This window comes from Falco peregrinus, chromosome 13, assembly GCF_023634155.1.
Source record: "Falco peregrinus isolate bFalPer1 chromosome 13, bFalPer1.pri, whole genome shotgun sequence".
Taxonomy (NCBI): domain Eukaryota; kingdom Metazoa; phylum Chordata; class Aves; order Falconiformes; family Falconidae; genus Falco; species Falco peregrinus.
The window spans coordinates 2736765-2755794 of NC_073733.1; the positions used below are offsets into that span (position 1 = coordinate 2736765).

At 44.4% G+C, this 19030-nt stretch overlaps 1 protein-coding gene across 4 annotated transcripts in view; it reads left to right on the forward strand.

Annotated features, from left to right (window-relative positions):
- The window catches only part of ARHGEF9 (Cdc42 guanine nucleotide exchange factor 9), a 221650-nt gene that overhangs the window by 73827 nt on the left and 128793 nt on the right, over positions 1-19030 (forward strand). Inside the window, exon 1 of one of the 4 annotated variants that reach the window (XM_027784197.2) lies at positions 13918-14038. The exons of 2 other annotated variants lie outside the window; for them this stretch is intronic. In XM_027784197.2, the coding sequence (XP_027639998.2) occupies positions 14009-14038 (30 nt within the window). In that variant the 5' untranslated portion in view covers positions 13918-14008. Of the gene's footprint in view, positions 1-13917; positions 14049-19030 lie in introns of those variants that run through there. One more of the 4 variants, XM_027784202.2, reaches the window with a different exon arrangement.

Sequence of the window (19030 nt, forward strand, 5' to 3'; positions counted from 1 at the left end):
TTTCTCTTTTCATGCAGTTTTCATAGCCACCAGGGCCAAATTGATACTGGGAGGTTTATGTATCATCAAAAAACAGAGCCTGAGCATCATGTAAGAAGTGAAAGAGTATGAGGTATGAATGAAACAACAACTGGCAGACCAGAAAGATTGAGCAGATATACTGCGGTGCCTAAATATGTCAAATCCTGGTTTGCTACTCTGAATGTGATGCATACAGGTTAAGAAGTGCTTATTCCACTCTTTGTTGGTGTTTTTTTGTGGAATTAATTGATTTCTGAAAGAGGTTTCCCATTGTTTTTTCTTTTAAAACCTCACAGTTAGAGGGGAAAGTCTAGATTTCTGCTGGGGACTTTGGAGAAGACTCCTGATGAATAATCACTCAGTGTTGGGTCCCTCCTGAAAATGTCACCTTCCTGTTGCTGAAGCATTTGGCAAAATGGTTTTCTGGTTTCCAGCTGGAACTGTAGGTATCAAGCAAAGCATTTAGCAAAAATGTTCTCTAATGAGTAGCAGTTCTGGGAATCTTTGCCAAAATCCAATTTTTCTTTGGTTTCCAGTAAGTTTTGCAAAATCAAAAAACTGAAGAAGTGTTTTGGAGGAAATGTAACCAAATAAACCTGAGCATCCATTAGAGTTGGTGGTGTAATCAGAACATGGGTAGAGAACTGTGTACTTTATTTTGAGTTGGAAAAGTTAACTAGCTCTTTCCTCTTTGGATTAAAGAAAATTTCTGTCCTTGTAGAAGGTAACTATTTTGTTTCTAGTCTAGGATGGAGTCATGTCACTTGGTTATGAGAAAAGTGATTAGAAGGATGTTATGACAGCATTCTGCCCTTGCTGGTCCTGGCTGGGACAAATGTGTTGTCATTTTGAAGGAGAACAGGAGGGAAATCAAAGTTATTCAGTATACTTCATCCAAGAAAAGGATCAAACATCTCCTGTGTCCACCAGACACCATGTGTGCACACAGGTCTCCCATGGCATACCAAAATCTGTGTTAAGTTCCTCACCTTTTGTAATAAGTCATATTCTCTGATGTGTAGTGACTGGACATGAAGAAGCTGATTGTTTTACCACCAAGGAAAAATTATCAACCATTAACTAGCAATTTATATTATCGTGTAATGACTTCAACCAATATGTGTTTTACCTCCATGTAAAGAGTATATATATGTATTTAGGTAAAACTAGGTCACAGCCTCAGAGTTTGGGTAAATAGATAATACAACCCTCAGTGACACAAGGTTTTGCCATTCTTCGTTGCTGGGACTGCAGCATGTGATCAAACCAGCTTTAAACCACTGTGGCCAGGGTTTTTGAGCAGTTCCCTTGTGAAAATCCACTTCACATCTGTGGGCAGGCAGCGGTGATCTCCTCATTGATGCACCTCCACTTCCCATTTGGTGAGTTTATAACTAGCCTGGGTATGTCACAGAGTGATGACATCTTTTAAATACAGTTAGTCCCAAAGAAGATATGAAAATTTGCAAAACCTATTTGCCTACAGAGTTCATGAGTAATATTGATCCACTGGCTGACATTTTTGATGCACGACCAAAGTAACTGTAAGTTTAAGCAGCTGTAAGTGAAAGCATCTTTGGGCCAGAAACTTTAGCAGCGAGCTACCATGTAATGTGGACGTTGCCTAAGTAATTACGCAGTGCCTAGTACGTGAGCCCTCAGCTGCTTTTTGCCAATGAGATGCATCTCTTAGGTGCGCCGTGTTTGTGTTGCTTTGTGCCAGCTGGGAGCTGGAATGTTCTACCCAAGATGTGACTGCAGTTCAAAGCTGGAGGAAATTCTGTGTGGTTTTCTGTGTATAATGAAAAGGCCCATATATCGGTGAGAGATTAGAGTAATTTAGAGACACGGAGGAAGCCCTTGCCTTCTTCCTGTTTGTGAATTGTGTGTGATCAGTGTGTTCTTAATAGCGCTGTTTGCAGGAGACTTAATCAGATTCTCTTTATGGCAGAGCTGACACATAAGCGTTACCATCCACTGAAGGTATAAGCATTAAGTATTTATGTACCCCAAATTGTGCACCAGTCGTACTTATCCAGACACAAAGTGTGATAATGGCAGAACACTGAGTTTATTAATAGAACACAGCAGCCAACATATGGCTGCATAGTGGAAGCAGTGTAAAACGTAAGCCACACATTTCTTTTTAAGAACATGTATTTCACACCTTTTCACTTCACACAGGAATATTTTTGTGATGCCTTTACAGTTAGTCTGCTATTCCCAAAAGGCTATTTTTATATTTTCACAACATAGCTTAATTAAGAAAAATTGTGTTTTATAAACAATCCTGTATATTTCAAACCTACCCCCTTCAAAAAAATACCCCAGCAAGATCCAGGTGGTAAATTGCAAACAGACTGCTTGGTTCAGCACACTCAAGAGGAGTTTTCTGGCTGCATTTATAGCCTCCGGTGCAGCTTGGTTGAACTGTGTTGTGCATTTCATATATTTCAAATGCCAGTATATGTCCCATCTGGCAGAGAGTTTAAGCAAGCAAGGGCCACACACCCAGCGTTTACTTTAGCACTGTGCCTTTGATTATATCTTGTTTTTTCACAGCTGAGATTTTAAGGAGTTGCACTGATAGTCTTTAGCCATGTAAGCCCGTGTCTGCTTGTTGTGTTTCCAGAAACTTTAGATTTGGGGAAAATTTGAAGAGATGATCTTGCAGTCTTACCTGGCTTATGCAAGTAATTTTGCATATTTCTTTCTTGAGGGACTCTTATGTACATCTTTATTTGTGAAAATCTGGGGTAAAACAAAAATCTGCTATTCTTCTGGATGGAATACAGGAAAATTTTCAATGGCTGCCTGTATAACTTATTTCTCATGCCATATTCTAAACATTGTTAAAATTGTCAGTTTACAGGAATTACAGTCTTGGAGGCGTTAGGACACTCATCCCGCCTGACAACATCCCTTTCTAAGAACCTGTGAAGATTAGTTTGTGGCATAGATTTTTCCCATGTTTAAGTTTATAAGGATGAAGAGCCCCATGTAGAATATATCTGTGCAACTTCCGTGACAAAAATTGCTAAGCACATTATATATAAATAGCAAACTGCCTTCTTTAGGGACTGATACAGACTGCTTTTGAGATAGCTAAGTAGACAAGTATGTAGTAAAATATGGGTATATTTAGCACTCCAGAAGGCGATAGATGATATTCTGACTTAATATCACATGGGCTCTTAAAAGTTTTTACCTCTGTATAATCCCTTGTACTCAGCATTGATGTTGTCACACATTTGGGACTTAATTATAAGCTTCACTGCCAGTCAGAGTACCAAATGGCAAAGGATGATTTTGGAAGGCAAAGGGTAGACCTGACTCTCATGAATCATGAATAGAAGGGAAGGTGATGCAGGAAAATGCTGGGGTAGTTTAATGGGATTTGAAATAAATATGGTTTAATGGAATTTTTGCATAAATGTGGTTTTTAACATCTGCCTGCCTCATTGGTTCTTACAGGCATCTGCTTAGATTGAATGCATTCTGGTTGGCATCCTTAAAAAATCAACACTTAAATGGTTATAGTCATACAATGAGACTGACCTCACAAAAGCCTCTGCCAGGCTTGTCAATGTACATCTCCTTAGGGGCAATGGGAGAGAATGGCCGGAGAGCCAGAGGGGTTGTGGGGGGCTCTATTAACCTTTCCCAGGTGAGTTTGAAACAGGTTTTCCTTCTGGATGTTTTTTCCCCTGGTTGTGCAAAGCTTGAAACCTTCCCACTTCAAGCATGCCCTCTTTTCCCAGGGCTGTTGAAGACTCAGATATGCTTCTGGTTGGCGTGCAAGCCTGGAAAAACTGCAAAGAATATTTGCAAGTGTTATCTTTGAATCAAAACCACCAACTCACTTGGATAGCATCTCTTACCTCTTTCTTCCTTTTTCACTAGCCTTTTATACGAACATTTTTGCTACTTTTGAGAATATTCATCCAGCATTCGTACCCACACACATATATTTTGTGCTGATGTAATGATGCCTGTTACTGAGTGTGACTCTTTTTTTTTTCTAAAATAAATGAAACAGTAGAGTTGTATTGCAGTGGAAAGGATGTGTCTTGAACTGGTATTGCCATGTTGTCTCCCTTCCCAAAATGCTGTGCTTCTAAACAATGCTACATTTATTTAAAACAAAGGTCATATACCATGCTAGTTATCCTTAGAGGATGGGTTGAGTGGCAGCAGGCTTATGTAAAGAAAAAAAAAAAAAAGTCACAGGGCTCCTATAAATAGAAAAGCCATATAACCAAATTTGGGAACCTACAGTATGGTGCAGAGTTTGGTATTTTGTGATCTTCAAAATCCTTAAGCGATACTAACACTAAGATAAGTATATCCAGAAACAGTTTATTGTGGAGCTTTTTAAATTGTATCTTCTCAAGTTATACACTTGGTTTGTCTTACTAGTGCTCTCTTTGTGTGGTCAGACCATCTCAGGGTGACTATTTTATGCTTCATGCTTTAACTACAAGCGCGATGGCATTGTAAGGTATGAGGAGACCTGGCAGACTGACTGGTGTGGGGTGACATGGTGAGAATAAGTATGGAGCAGCTCTTGTATGTTCTTGGCCTTGGTGCATTAACAAGTACTAGTCTCACAAAGTGGAATGTTGTGGAGAAGGAACACAAACACAAGCAGACAGAGCATATAGGTAAGCAGCTCTGGTGCAGTAAGCCATAGGTATCTAGCGAAAGCAGGCTGAATTTTAGATACCAGCTCATTGCAGCCTGTTCTGCCTGGTGCTGATAGGGAGTGGCTGTTGCAGAAGATGTAATACCTTTTGTGGGCTTAGTACCTGCTGGGGTGATTGCTGGCTCCCTGGGGGCTTTGGGGGACAGACAGGCAGACTGGGGCAACTCCAGTTGTTTCCAGGAATTGCAAGGTCATTTTCAATCCTCTTAATTTCCAAGCCTCCAACCACTAGAGGGAGAGAATGCTACATATTTATGGCTTTATATGAGTGTGGGGATGTGTGTTTAATAAGGGAATTGCTTTTCCACAGAAGGGCTTTCTAGGCAGTACTATAGCTGGTTTTAACCCCTCTATTTATTTGACCGCAGTGTTATAACTGCCTCTGAGATATGACCTCTCTAGACTTCTGTTGGTTTATGACCTAAAACAGTAAATGCTCTGGAAGATGTTAGGTGATCCTTGTCCATGTTTTACACCCTGTATTTGCTGTCAAGCATCCCTGCTGTGAAATGGCTTCCATGGGGAAACTTTTGGCTCCTCCTGGATCTGCCTGTCTCCTCATGTTACTGCACACCCCGCTGCACTGATATGGCATAACGTACAGTGTGGTAATGCACAAGTGAAAGACATGGGAACAGCGGGAGAGCAATACCCCTTCCTACTGCTTTCTTCCTGGCAAGCCAGAGACTCTTTGAGCCTATGGCCTCTTTCCTCTGCAATAATAAAACAAGCCCAAGAGGGATCTCATTTCATTTGGAATTAAACCATTGAGTAAGTAATTATTGCAGGCAGATGAGTTTTAACAAATTCAAAGGACACCAGCAAAGCATTGTAGGTTTAGGGAAGGGAACAGGGATGGAAGTTTTAAAACTTTCTTAAGAAAGGTGTACCTGAAAGTGAATTTTGTATACCTTGAAAATGTAACGAGACTGAAACTTTCCTTTGCATATTGAGCTCATTGGGAAGACCCATGGACTGGCTGTGTCAATGAAACCCTGATGAGGGGACTGTGGGACTTGGAGGAGTCTTGAAAGGTAGCCTGGGATGAAAGCAGCATGCACAGTGGGTTTGAAAAGCCGCAGCCTTTGGTCTGCAGTACTATTTAACAGATGAATTTACATCCCTCTGTGGATGGTAGATACGGAGGAGTCTCTCTTGCCTTTCTTTTGACTCATGTGGGTGACTTAAGGCAGGGCTCTCTCAGAAGGGAAACCTCATGATGCTTTAGCAGCCTGAAGTATTGAACGAGAGCATGTCTCTGGGAATTTTCCTGACTCTGAAAGTCAATAGTTCCAGTTAGCAGAGCAAAGCAAAGGAAAGACGTTTCTTTCCGCTGATTAGAGCTGCAGATGATGCTCCAGCACAAGAAGTTCTCCTGGTGAGGTTGAGGCTGGTCCCAGCTGCTCCTTTGCCTGCCTGTTTCACTTGCCCAGCTGTGCCCTGGCTGGCGCAGCTGATGGCAGGCATGAGAAAGCAGAGAGGGAAATGTTCAGGAAGGCACTAGAAACCTTGAGATTGACCTGACCCAGGCACATTAGAAAAATATGCCTGTAAGGACTAAATAGACGTCATCCTAGAGAAGATGGTCAAAACACTCCTTATTGTCCTGGGTGTCCATCACTGGACAAGCCATAGTTGTAGGGTTAAAATTCAGCTGCTCTGGGAACCCTCCCTACTCCAGCGAGCGCTCCTGTCTGTGCACCTTGCTTGGCTAAGGGTCTCTTACCATGTACTTGTAACTCAGACTAACTGAAGCCATGAAAATGTGGCCGTGAACCGAGTGGCTTGAGCTCAGCCTCCAGGGCCACAGGTCACAGCTTGCATTAAATAATAGAGCTAGAATAGTGACAAGTGAATATGAAAGACTTCTCTGCATCTCTGTGCATTTTGATGAACTGTGGCCGTAACCTTATAAATATGACCCGTTCGTTAAGCCTTCACCTGCCTGATGGAGATGCAAGGTCTTCTGAGGCCAGTTTACCTGCTTTCTGTACGGTAGCTTTGTTTATTGAGAGCCAAGCTGTAAAATCGTTATCCAAGCAGTAAGCCTGTGGACTTCAGTGGGAGCTCTGCCTTGGCTGGAGAACACCACGCCATCTCACTGCTGGGGTTTCTGCCAGTGCAGATACCTCAGTGGGAGGAAAAGCATTTTTGTTTCAGGTTTTATTATGTGTTTGTGGGTGTAGGACCAGGTTGGGAAGCCTTGTGTGAAGGCACCCAGCTCCAGTGAGATCCCCACTGGATGTGGGTGGGGAAGAGGGGGCTGACAAGAGTTGGAGTGTGAATCTAAGCTTTCAAAATTGTGACAGGGGAGGGCTGTTAAAAGCCTCTAGGCCATGGGCCATGGTGTTGCTGTGGGCCCCGGAGGCTTTGTCCCCTGGGCTCCTGCAAGGGAACATCCCTCCAAGCAAGAGGGAGGAATGCATGACCTGGGGGAGTGTCTGTTGTTCAGCTGTAGATCTTGTGAATTGTAATATTAAGCTCTAGTTTTCTTTAAAAAAGTTCTTTTTTTCGCTGCAGATCTCTCTCCAAGTACACAAGTTAAATGAATTTATATACAAGCATTGTGCTACTTGTAAAGCTCTTTCTTTTTCAAATTTAGTTTTATTCCTTTTTTTAATCTCCATAGGATTTGCCTCGAATAAGCAGAACTAGGGCAGTGCTGGTAACAGATGGACATAAAGAAGACTTAGATGCTGGAAAGACTTTTAACAGGCTTGGGGATCTGAACTGGGGTGTCTTCCTCGTCACCCTAAGAGTTTAATTTGACTGCAGGTTATTAATTTTTGCCTCTACAGCAGAGGTCTTAGCAACAGAGTGCGTTCCTTGGCAACAGACTATGATAGTTTAATTAAAGCAGGTGTGGGAGTTTTAAAAATGCCACTGTTGGAAAGATTTGAAAGATATTAGCAAATCAAATGGGCTGAGGCATGAGTCGTCTTGTCAGTCAGACGGGGGTGACAAGGAAAAAGGAATAGTAAACAAGATGCAAACCACGAGGCAAATTGGCAAAGGAGCGGTTCTGGAGGGGAGGCAGGTACGGGACTTGCATGTTTTGCTGCCTTCCCAAGGGCCTGGCTCGGGCTCGCCCCGGCCATCCCCCAGGACACTGTGGAGAGGGGTGGGAGGAACGTCTGTGTGTCTGGGAGGTCTTGTGCTATGAATTGAATAGTTTACTTAATAAAAATATTGGTTTTTAAAAACAGGTTTCCAAACTGTGGTTTTCCACTAGGGCTTTCATAAAAGTTACAGTTTGGTTTTGTCCTCGCAAAAATTGAAGCTGTCATTTTGTGAGTAAAATCAAACAAAAAGTCCTTGAGGAGAACCTGTGGACAACGTGGCTGTGACCAGTTGCATTGCTTACCTCCTTGACCAGAGGAGCAAGCTGTGTGTGATATGCACCTCTGCCTGGAGCTAGACTGGTGTCTCTTTGCTCTGTGGCTGCTAAATATAAATTACGAAATAATTAATAATGCCAAATACACATAATTAAATTAGAAATAACTCTAGTTTGTGACAGCATATGGAATGTACATACACATAGCTGATCTGGACTGGAGAAGTGGTTTGGAGCAAAGACACAAGTTTGGGCTCTCCTGTCTGTCCCTGACACTCTTTTGATGTGTAACCTTGGGCAAGTCAGGAGAAGACCTTATGCCTCTGGTTTGCAGCTGCAAGAGGGAGGTAATAATCTTTTTCCCATTCTGTGGTAAACGGCAAGATCCTGATCGCTTACATGGGAGCAAATGATTTTTATGCACTTGTTCAAGGCCTGTAACTTATGACTAAAACTATCTTTGTGTCAGAGTTAGTTCAGGAGGACACTTGTATCTGGGGCTTCTGAATATGCATGTCATCTCCTATTAAAGAACAAACAAACAATCTTGTAATGTACCATAAATAATAATACTTTGCAAGAGCCCGAAGCACTGTGTTATTGCTGTGCTAATCTGAGATGCACTGGGCCATTATGAAAGTATTCCATAGGGTTTGTGGGTTTTTCCTAAAGGAAGGTATGTTTTTCATAGCTGTGTAGCGTAGCTGATTGGTTTATAAAGCCAGGCTGGGTAATTCCTAGTAGAGGTTAGACAGTTTCCCCTCCTTTCTCATTAATTAACCTGTAGGATTTGGTGCCTTTTCTTTGCAGTTCAATAGAGACAATGGCTGCAAGAACATATTTGTGCTCTCTAATATGTAATGAAGAACTTCTGCCTCCTGCAGCAATGAAATAACCATGTGTGACAGGGCTCTCCAAAGAGCGCTGTCAGGCTCCTGCTTGAATGAGGCAATTCAGGGCTGGAATTTCGATGGGGAGGCGTTCGCTGGGGGATGTTCTCCGATGCCTGCAGTCGACATTGTAGTTGGGGTGGAAAGAGAGAGTGGGTGAAAAGCAAAGGAAGGGAAATCCCCTTGTGAAGGCAGCAGCAGGGGAGGGAGAGAAGCATCTTGGAAAAAGTTTCCACATCCAGAGAGCAATTTATAGCAGTATTCTTATAGTGGGATTAAGGAAGGGAGGCCTTGGAGATCTAAAGGAGATTTCAGTGGTGATGTGGTAATACAATGTAGTGAAGAAAAGAGATTAGAGACAGGTAAAATCCTGTAATGCCGCTGTACTTCCTTTACTGCTCTCTCAGGTTGCAAGAAAATTTACCATCAAGTTTGGGATCCCAGTGTTGTTTTGGGTCTGTCTCAGGCTAGGGATTTGTACCCAAAAGCTGCCCTGCAATGCTGCAACACAGTGGTAAATAACAGTGGGAGAGCAGGGTGGGTGTCTGTATATATTGGATCGGACAGTGGATTGCAGTGAGAATGTTGTTGAAGTCTCTTGTATGTCACATGACTTCAAATGTATTGGATGAGGTACAAGGATGGGGGTTACTTTTGCTTTTTCAGCAGTGGAATCTGGTAGTAAGTGTCCTTCTGCTCATACCCATTTGCTTTGCTTTTGAATCATGCTCTAGCTGCAAGTAATTAGGAGAAAAAAGTTGCACATGAAAAAAATGGCATTAATCTAATAATTATAGTCCTTATATCACAAGGATATAGTCACAACTGCTATTACAGAGCAGTTTCCAGGTAATCCTTGTCTCTTCCTTCCCTGCCTTCGCATCTCTACTCACCTGCGAGTTTATTACTCATTATGAGTGTCACTCACTTGGCAGTCAGCAGTAGATCCCAAACTGGACTGGACTGTCAAAGGAAAGACGAGCTGTGATTGGCGTTACGTTGTGTAGCCAGCTACTGCATATGAAGATGCACGGGATGGTTCCATTCAGGCTGGAGGCACAGGGCACGTGGTCTGGGGCTGCGCTCTGCCTACTTCTGCAGTACAAATGCAGGTCAGGGGCTTGGCTGTGGAGACCTCCAGGGCTGAGTGTGAACGTGTGATCCAGTGGTGGCCTGGAAGCACTTTCACCCCAGCCATCGAGTGTTGGAAGGGTACGCCATGTTGCAAGAAGTTTTTATTAGTTTGTACCAAGTGGCTGGATTATCCCAAAAGTTGGTTGATCCAGACCAAGAGTGTGGTGAAGGGAATTGTGTAGGCGAGTATCCAGAAGCAGCTATGTGAGGCTGAAACACATCAGCTGGTTTTGGTCCTTATTCTGTAGGGAAAGAGTCATTTGGAGTCCATGACAGGTAAAAAGTGACCAGACCACAGTTCTGCTGAGAATGAATGGGACATTGTGTTATCGATGAGAAGTGTTTGAGTTCTTACAGGGAACTTACTTCAGAGCAATACCACAGGTAAGCCAAGGATCCGCTCTCTCACTTAAGCAAAATCTATTCCCTGCCTCCCCAGCAGGACTTGGTGCTGCTCTGTCTTGTCTCAGGTGTGCGAGTTACCCCTGGGGACTCAGCGGCAGCGCTGGCAGACCTCCAACTGATGTGAACCTCTGCAGAAGTATGCTGAATATGCTGATGTGCAGCTGTGACACATTGCCACCTTCCATGGCCGGTGAAGTGGTGGGGAAGGGATAGCTAAAAGGATCTTCTTCTGTTACGTAGGTCTTCAGTGCCTTTGTAGAAATAGAGGGATGTCCTCAAATTATTTCAAGCAATATTGAATTATTCACTGTCATTGGTAGTAGAAATTGCAGTTTTTGTAAGCTGAATCACAAGGCAGGAGCCTGCAGTGCAAACTCTGTGCCCAAATACTAAACACTGAAATTTGCCTCTCTCCCCTTGGGCAATATGGATTTTACTACCAGTGCAGTCCCCATAGCACTGCTCCATAGTGCTCTGTGTGACTCACAGCTTTTTTTTTTTTTTTTTTGCAATACTACATGTCTGGCATGTACTGGCAGGGCTACCCGCTATGCATTCGTGTGTGCTCAGTTGCAACATCCCCATTCAAAAGCCTGGCAGAGTAGCCAAGATGCAGTGTCCCTTCCTGAAAGGCAGGTGTTTTCTTCCATTGTGGGGTTGCTGCAGTAGAGAAGCTCGCAGGTGGCTCTTCCTATTGTGCCCTCTGCTCTGACAAGGGCTCTGAGTTTGGTCCCCTGCCCACTGGCTGGCTGCAAAATGCTTTGCATAGTGAGGCAACAGTGGTGTGTTTTCTTGGCAAGGAAGGTGCAGCTGGTTCTTTCTGAGATTGCATGTGCCAGAGAGAATCACTGCCCCACTGATCCGGGCAAGATTGGATTTGTGTGCAGACTGATGCGGATTCAGGGATTTGGCTAATCTTTGGTCCTTGTTGCTTTTCGTCACCCTTGCAGGGAGCAAGAATTAACGTGGCAACCTTTGGTTTACTTCTCAAATCAGCTTAGCATAAACAAGCGATAGCAAGTGAAACAGTGGAATATTAACCTTACTGACAGGCCTAATCAACAGCTGACAGCAGGAGAAGAGAAATTGGTATAATTTCTGCTTGCGCGTAACAAGCCTCAACAAAAATTGTTGTCCTCCTCCAGATCCACTTTACCAATTAGAGCAACAGGGTAGGATGTGCCAGACAACTTCTTTCTCCATTTGTTCTGCCATGGTTAAGATGAGTGTAACTTTGACTGAAGTTAGTGGAGTTACTGGGGTGATGCAGTGCATGTTTTAGAGATGATCTTTTGCTTAAGAGGGTTTTTCTTGTGTTATTTGTGTATGTGTTTGACAATAATGCAGATCTCTCATTTAATATTTTCTTGTAGAAAAAACATTTACCCTTCAATTACAGGTAACCTGATCATTGCTTTTATTTTTAGTCCAATTTTCTGAAGGAAGCAGTGCCCATGCATTCAGGGTGTCTGCCTGTCAGTTCTTCTGTTCCAGCATTCCCCAGCCCCTACAGCTTTTGAATCAGTTGGTGAAGTTGCACTGGATTTGACTGACATCCCAAACAGATGATGTATCAATGAGTTCTGTGGAAACCAGGGCTGCACAAAGACGTGGCAATCACATGCTGTAGGAGAGGGGGCTCTCCCTGGGGAGGAAGGTGAGGAGCAGACCCAGATTGACAGTACATACGTTGCAGAAGAGTTTTCAGAGGCAGGATTTTCAGACCACATTCCTCCTTTGGATATAAATAACTTACCTGGGGTTTCTGTCACTTGACACGGGAAATGTAGGCAGAATTCCAGAGTCTGGACATCTGTAAGTGTTTGCCTCCTGACTCTTTCTTTTGTCAGCCATCTCTGGGAATAATGATGGCTGTCAGTGCCTATGTAAAAGGTGATGGAATATGGCTTGATGTAACTAGAGCACACTATGTGGGGCCCAAGCAATGCGAAGATGCTGGGCAGCATCCCTTTGCTCTTGCCTGTACCTTTGTTCTGTCCTACTCTGTCCTATTTAAATAAACAAGTGAAGACACCTAGGCTCTGATCCCTCATGCATCCTGCTGAATGGCGCAGGACTAGCAGAAAGTGGCAGTCACGAGGAGCTGCATGTTGTTTCCTGACTCAAAATCTCTAGCTGCGGGAAAAATGTTGACTCCTCTGGAGGTCAGGAGCAGGAGACTGAAATGCCCTTCTGCCCTTGAAGCAGGAGTGCATGAAAAAAACACCATTTAAACACAGCCCTAAATTCCCTGCAAATGTAATAGAGGAGATTGTAGCTTCTGTACAGGTTTTGCAGTATGTCGTGTATATGGATCCAGTATATCCAGCAAACTCAGTGTATGTCAGCTGTTTCCCACATAGTCTCCACTATTTGTACCTACCCTCTCCTGCCTCTGAAGCTAGCTGCAGACTTCATCAGCTGCCAGAGAGGAGTTGTAAGGAATATTGGTGGGGTGTTCTGACTGTACTGAGGTGTGTCAGTCCTTGCGATGGGCTGCCCCTTCCTGTGGGCAGTCAGCTCCAGGAGGATGGCAGAGGGCTGCGGCGGCTGCGCAACAGCCTCTTTGAATGGCCTTGGCCAACTCCTTTCAATCTCCATGTCTCCGCCATAAGATGGGGAGAACCATGTCAACATACGTGTCCCAGCTGGAGGGATCGGGAGGATTCAATCCTGTTTCCAGTTGGCTGTGCACATCCCATATGCTATCGCTGCCTCTTCTAACCAGCGCCAGACAGACTGATCTCATCTGCCCCGGTGTGGTGGGTGGCCATATTGGTGATGAACACTTAATGAATGTCTTGTCTTTTCTAACTGTGCATGGGGCTGTCGTTTTCCTGACCAGAAAGTCAGGAAAAAGCAAGGAGAGTGGGCAGGGTGTTAAAACGGGCAGCAGAGCATGGGTGCTAGCAGGGAGGGATAACCCTGGGCAGGTGCAGCACTTTTCTGGGCTGGGAGGTTTCGTGTTGGTGGGAAGGGGGCTTATGCTGCATGTGTCGAGCAGAGTGAGAACCTACTGCCCTTTGAATGTCAGAAAAATCCCCAGCCCTGGCTAAGTGTGGAGGCATGTGCTGGCTCTGCAGATTTGGGAGCCCTGTGGTGCCGGGGGCGAGTGTGAGCAGCCACCGGCAGGAGGGTAGGGGTGCTGAGTGCCTGCAGAGACCCTCCCAAAGTTTTCATAGGTCCCCCCTCCTTTCCTTTCCTTCCCCTCCCCTCCCCTCCCCTCCCCTCCCTCCTGCAGAGTTTCAAAGCATGGCAAAGGGAAAAAAAGGACATCCCCCTCCCCTCAAATCTCTCGGTCTGTGACTGAAATAAATAACTACAATCCCAGGTAGTGAGGAGGCTGCTAATAACGTGCTTTTGACAGGCACGGGATTGCCGGGCTGAGGGATCTCTGACTGAAAGCTCCAGGCTAGGGTGGGGGTGGGGGGCTTCTTTTTTTTCCTGCCAGCTCTCGCCAGGCAGTAGGGATTTTTTTTTCCCCTCCCTGATAATAAGGACATCATCAGAAGCAAGATGCAGTGGCTAAGGGATGGATCAGGAATGGTGAGTTCAGGTAGCTATGTCTTTCTCTTTTCCTCTTATTGCAGTACTTTGACAAGGAAATAAGCCTCCGTCCTATCTCCTGACTCCTCCTTTACTCCCTGTCCTTGAAACCATTGATCACTCTGTAGCCATTTTATGGACTCTGCATTCCCAAACTGCTGAGCCAAAGAAGAAATTAAAAGAAAGGAAGGAGGGTGTGCATGCGCTGGGGCGTGGGAAGCAGTGCTTGGAAGGGGCTGGGGAGGTGGGCTGCGCTAGGGTGAACTGGTGGGTTTGTGGGGAAAAGCAAAGGATTCTCCAGGTGCTCGCTCGCATGTGGGGTGTGTGGTGTAACAGCTGTGGGAGAGGAGTGGAAGGAGAGGAGTATGGAAACAGGGCTGCTGGCTGTCAGCAGCGTTACTGCCACTGGGACCTGTCAGATCTGCCCCTTCCGTGGATGATAAGTTGCAGTGCGGGGGGAGCCAGAATCTGCTGCTGAGCTGGAGCGTCCCTGCCTTTCCTTGCATCAGACTGTAAAATAAAACACTCCTCTGAAGTGCAGAGGCTTCAGGAAAGCAGTTTATTTGACAGCTCTGCTTAATAACAACAACAACAACAACAACAATAAAAATACTTCCAATTTGCAGATGCCCTCACTGTGCCTGGAGTAAAGCTCTGAGGGGCTGCATCTGCTAGGAGGGAAAGTGGGGAAGTTCCCCCATCTCAGCAAGGGTCCCAGTTCCTCATTCAGAAACTTCCCGGTGAAGAGATGCGGTTGTTACTGTGATACTCCTCCTCCCCCCCATCTCTCCCTCCTTGTAGAGCTTTTCTTTGCAGTAGCATTTCCCCTTGCTTTACCCTTTCTGCGCTGGGCTGGGTTTTGCAGGGGTTTGTTGTTTTTTTTTTTTTTAATTATTATTTCTTCTTCTTTTTTTTCCCCCTTCCCTGGGCATTTTCCATCTTGTGGGTAGCCTCGAGGCATCTCTCTGTGCTGGTCCTGTGGCACGAACCTGCTCTTGGTGCCTGGCAGCACCGGGCAGCATGGGCTGCTGGCACCTCCTGGCTCAGCCCCTGTATTTCAGCTCTGTTGGGGGCACCTGGCAGATGTTACTGGCAGCGGGGATGATTCTGGAGCCGGCACAGAAATCGCTGCCCGTTCTTGCCAGATGCCCGGCTGCCAGCTCCGTGACGCCCTGTGCAGCTTGCTGCTGCCCTCCATCCCCTTTAAGATACTTACACAAACAGGAGCTTAATGGTTTATGCTTCTGAAAGACTCTGAAGCTGGTGCTGGAAGTGTAATGTGGGGGTGTAGACAGCAGCCTGCAGCACACAGCAAATTTATTTAGGGTTCTGTATAAGGCTTGTCTACCACCCAGCAACAGTTTGGGGGTTTGCTCCCTCCTCCCACCTTCTGAGCATCCAGGCTTTTCCTTCCCCTCTGCCACCCTGTCCCAGCACCTTCCCGAATGCATGCCAGTGTAGCACTTGTTCTCCTCTCCACCGGTGTCTAAGCAACACAAATCACCTTTCACCCATTTGTCGATTTACATTCTCAGAGATTACTATGCTGAAAGAAAAGTGGTGATGGAAAGCTGGATGTGGTTCTTTCATCCTTTTTTCCTCCCCAGTGACTGCTGAGCTGTGGTGGGGAGAGGAGGGTATGTGGTGGAGGGCAAAATGCTTTTCTAATGGACATAGCACAAGACTTGACACTTTCTTGCCCTCTTACTTTTCCAGCTTCCTTTCTTGCTGCTAGCAATGAGGGGGACTTTGTTATTTTGTTGTGATTAGTCTAATCTTTGCCCTGTCTAAGAGAGAAATTATAGTGATTGCTGAATAGCCTGTAATTTTAAATATTTTTTGGGATAGTGAAACTCCGGTGGTTGATTTTTGAAGCAGGTTCTACCCTGGAATTCCCCAATTTTGCTCCTTCCAATAAGGGAAAAATGAGAGAGGGCTGTGGTTTCTGTATTTCATACAGCAGTTGAACAACCTCAGCAGTATTTGAAGATGCTCCATGTATCTCTAGATCATCTCAAAATAAGATGAAAAATGATTACAAATCAATAAAGTAAAACTGAACCAAATAAGATAAATGCAGCAGAGGTCTTTGCAGTTGCTTGCAAGCAAGGAGCCTGGTTTCCCAGGGATGGGTGGCTGTGGTCCGAGGGATTTAACGGGGAAGCAGTGCTCCCGTGCTTGGGAGCGCTGGGCTGCTGGGAGCGAGCTTCATGCTGCGCTGCAAAGCCAAGGACCTGGTGATGCTTGGTCTGTACTAATTCTGCTCCCTTGTTGCAAGACAAGGCATATTGGTCCAGATGTCCTGGCCAAGTGCCAGTGCAGACAGCTAGCTTTTATCTAATGCAGATTTTGCTCGCTGTCCCCATTGGTAAGTTATGTTTAGTACTTAAAATGTTGGATCGTATTGTTGTACTCTGCTAAACAAGTGTGTTATTCCACACCAGAAGTAGCTGCATTTTAGCAAGGCCGTATGAATATTACCGTCTCAGTCTACTGGCTAAAATGTGCTCCAGCAATATAAAATGGCTCAGTTTACTTCTAAGTGAAGGTTGGCTGGTACGTCCATGGACATTAAGCTGCCTACCATACAGTGAAGAGCCTTAGCCTTTCATCTAGAGCAACACTGGACCAATTTTCGTGAGCACTGAGCCTCTATTACGGATTTTCAGCTGTCTTTTTTAAAATCTGATACTATTTTCTGTGTATCTACTAAAGAACAACAATAGAAATTTATTTTGGGTAGCATCATTTGTTCTGCTCAGGCACATTGGTCTAAACCTGGATTTTAGACTGATTTCTCAGAAGTTCTGCACAGCACTGATTTATTGAAAGTGCTGTTTTCTATTGTTCTCAGTGCTGGCTTGGGTTAAAGAATCAGACCTGCTCCCTTTGAGAGTTTGTCATTTCTAAGAAGCATGTCACTAATACTTTACAAGTGATAGTACCTTTTATTCTCATCGCAGGTGGCTCTTTATTTCTAAATCAGCTCCTTAAACCTAGCTGTTAGTCCATAATATTAAGCTGTAGGGGTTTCTTTTTTTTTTTTTTTTTTTTTCCCTCCTTTGCATGTGTTGCTTTCTGTTTTTTAAACAATTAATCTTTTGCCAATTATGCTAGCATCCCATGAGGGTATTTTACATGGTTCATTGGTACTAAGTTGCTAAACTCTGCAAGTATCTGTTTCTAACTTAGAAAGATGAAACTAATTGTCATTGGTAGTGATGAGAATAAATCTACACATCTGATTGGCATTGTAAGTATGATGATTATTTGGTTAGGCATTTTTCACAGAGACTATTGATTTGGCATGATAATGAAATGAGTTAGTTTAAATCATGCCATAATACAGCCTTTTCTGGAATAGTTTTTTATCTGGCCAAGGGCAGAGTTTTTCCCTAAGCCTTTGCCTGTATTACAGAAAGACAAGCAGGCATCTTCCTTGGTATTTCCTTACCAAGGGTCTACTTCTGGGTTTAATGTTCGCCTGTGAAAGTCGAAGTGAATGCAGCCATTAGCTTCAACAGATATGGAGTCCCAGTCTTTTTTTCTATTTTTTTTTTAACAAGCATATATAGCCATATTTTTACAGTGCATGTAGTTCAAATATTTAAAATCAATCTGTTGTTGATACTTTACATTTCTGTCATAAACAAAAAGTAAATAATCACAACTTAAAATACTGAAAAGGAGTTCAGTAAATAAAAGGGCCAAATACTGCAAGTGGTGGAGATACTCGTAAGGAGGGCAGTTCAGCAGCCAGAAACTTTCTTACATTTTTTCCTTACTGATTCCTCTCCACTTGTCAGTCTGCAAATCAAGGGATATTTAAAGTACAAAAGCTCTTTGCACTCCATAATCCTGGAAAGCTCAATGTGAATTTGGGAAAAAGAGAAATGGAAGGAAGCAGGTTTGGTCCGATTTTCATTTTTGAGAGATTGAACAAGCAAATGCAGTTGATGGAGAGAAGCCAGGCCAGGGTGGGATGGAAAAAGGATCTTGCAGTATCCAGGCATTAGGGAAAAATGGGACCTAAGAGGCCCAGAGCACCCTGAGCTGCCACAGAGACCAGAGGGAGCAGAGAGCACTGGGCTTGCTGCTGGTTGAGCGTGTCGCAGTGAAGCACCTGGGGAAGCCCCAGTGACCTGCTGAACAGTTCGGGTGTCCCACAGGAGATGCTGTTTGGTCTGTCGTCTCCATACCCTGCAGCCTCAGCAAGGAGGGCCTTTTCCACAGAAGGGTGGCTTATGGCAGGTTTGTTCCTGTTCATCCTGGGATGTGTTTTCACGGGAGGTTGATACTTGGGTTGAATGAGCTCTGCATGCACTGGGGAGTTCTGTGCACGCTGCAATGCCATAGACCTCCAAAACCTTAAGTCCTACCAAATGCATTTCTTTGTGGGATTTTTCTCACCCATGTAGGTTCTGTTCTGTTTTCCATTTCACTCCCCGTTTGGGGCTTCTTTCACCTTTCAATGATAGCTTGCTACTGGTGTTGCTATGAGAGTACACAAGAAGTGTCCAGGTTAATTTATCTGGTTATTTATCTTATGGCAAATAAAAATATTTGGATAAATACCTGATATACACTGTTGATTATGTCAATCTCACAAGTGGCTGTGAGGTGGCCTGGCTCTTTTCCCATGCAAAACCCATGGCTCTGTGCCTCAGTTCCTACCCACTGGATAACAGACGTGCCAATAAGATTATCCCGAGATATGTCTTGATGGTACATCAGGGGTGTCTGGAAAACCCTTTGAGACTGTTGCTTGGAGGGTGCTGTAGAAATGTGAAGCATCGAGCAGGATGCACTCGCAGGGAAACCGCTCTCGCTGTGTGGTCACAAAGTCCATCTGTCCCTCCTGTGTTAAGGGTTTTGGTGTTTGAGCACAGCAGGCTTTGTAAACTGCAGTGTTGTTTTAACTGCTAAGAACCTGATTTCCTTGTATCTAGTCAAAGTGTTTTTCTTTTTTTAAACAATTCTTGAAAAATCTCT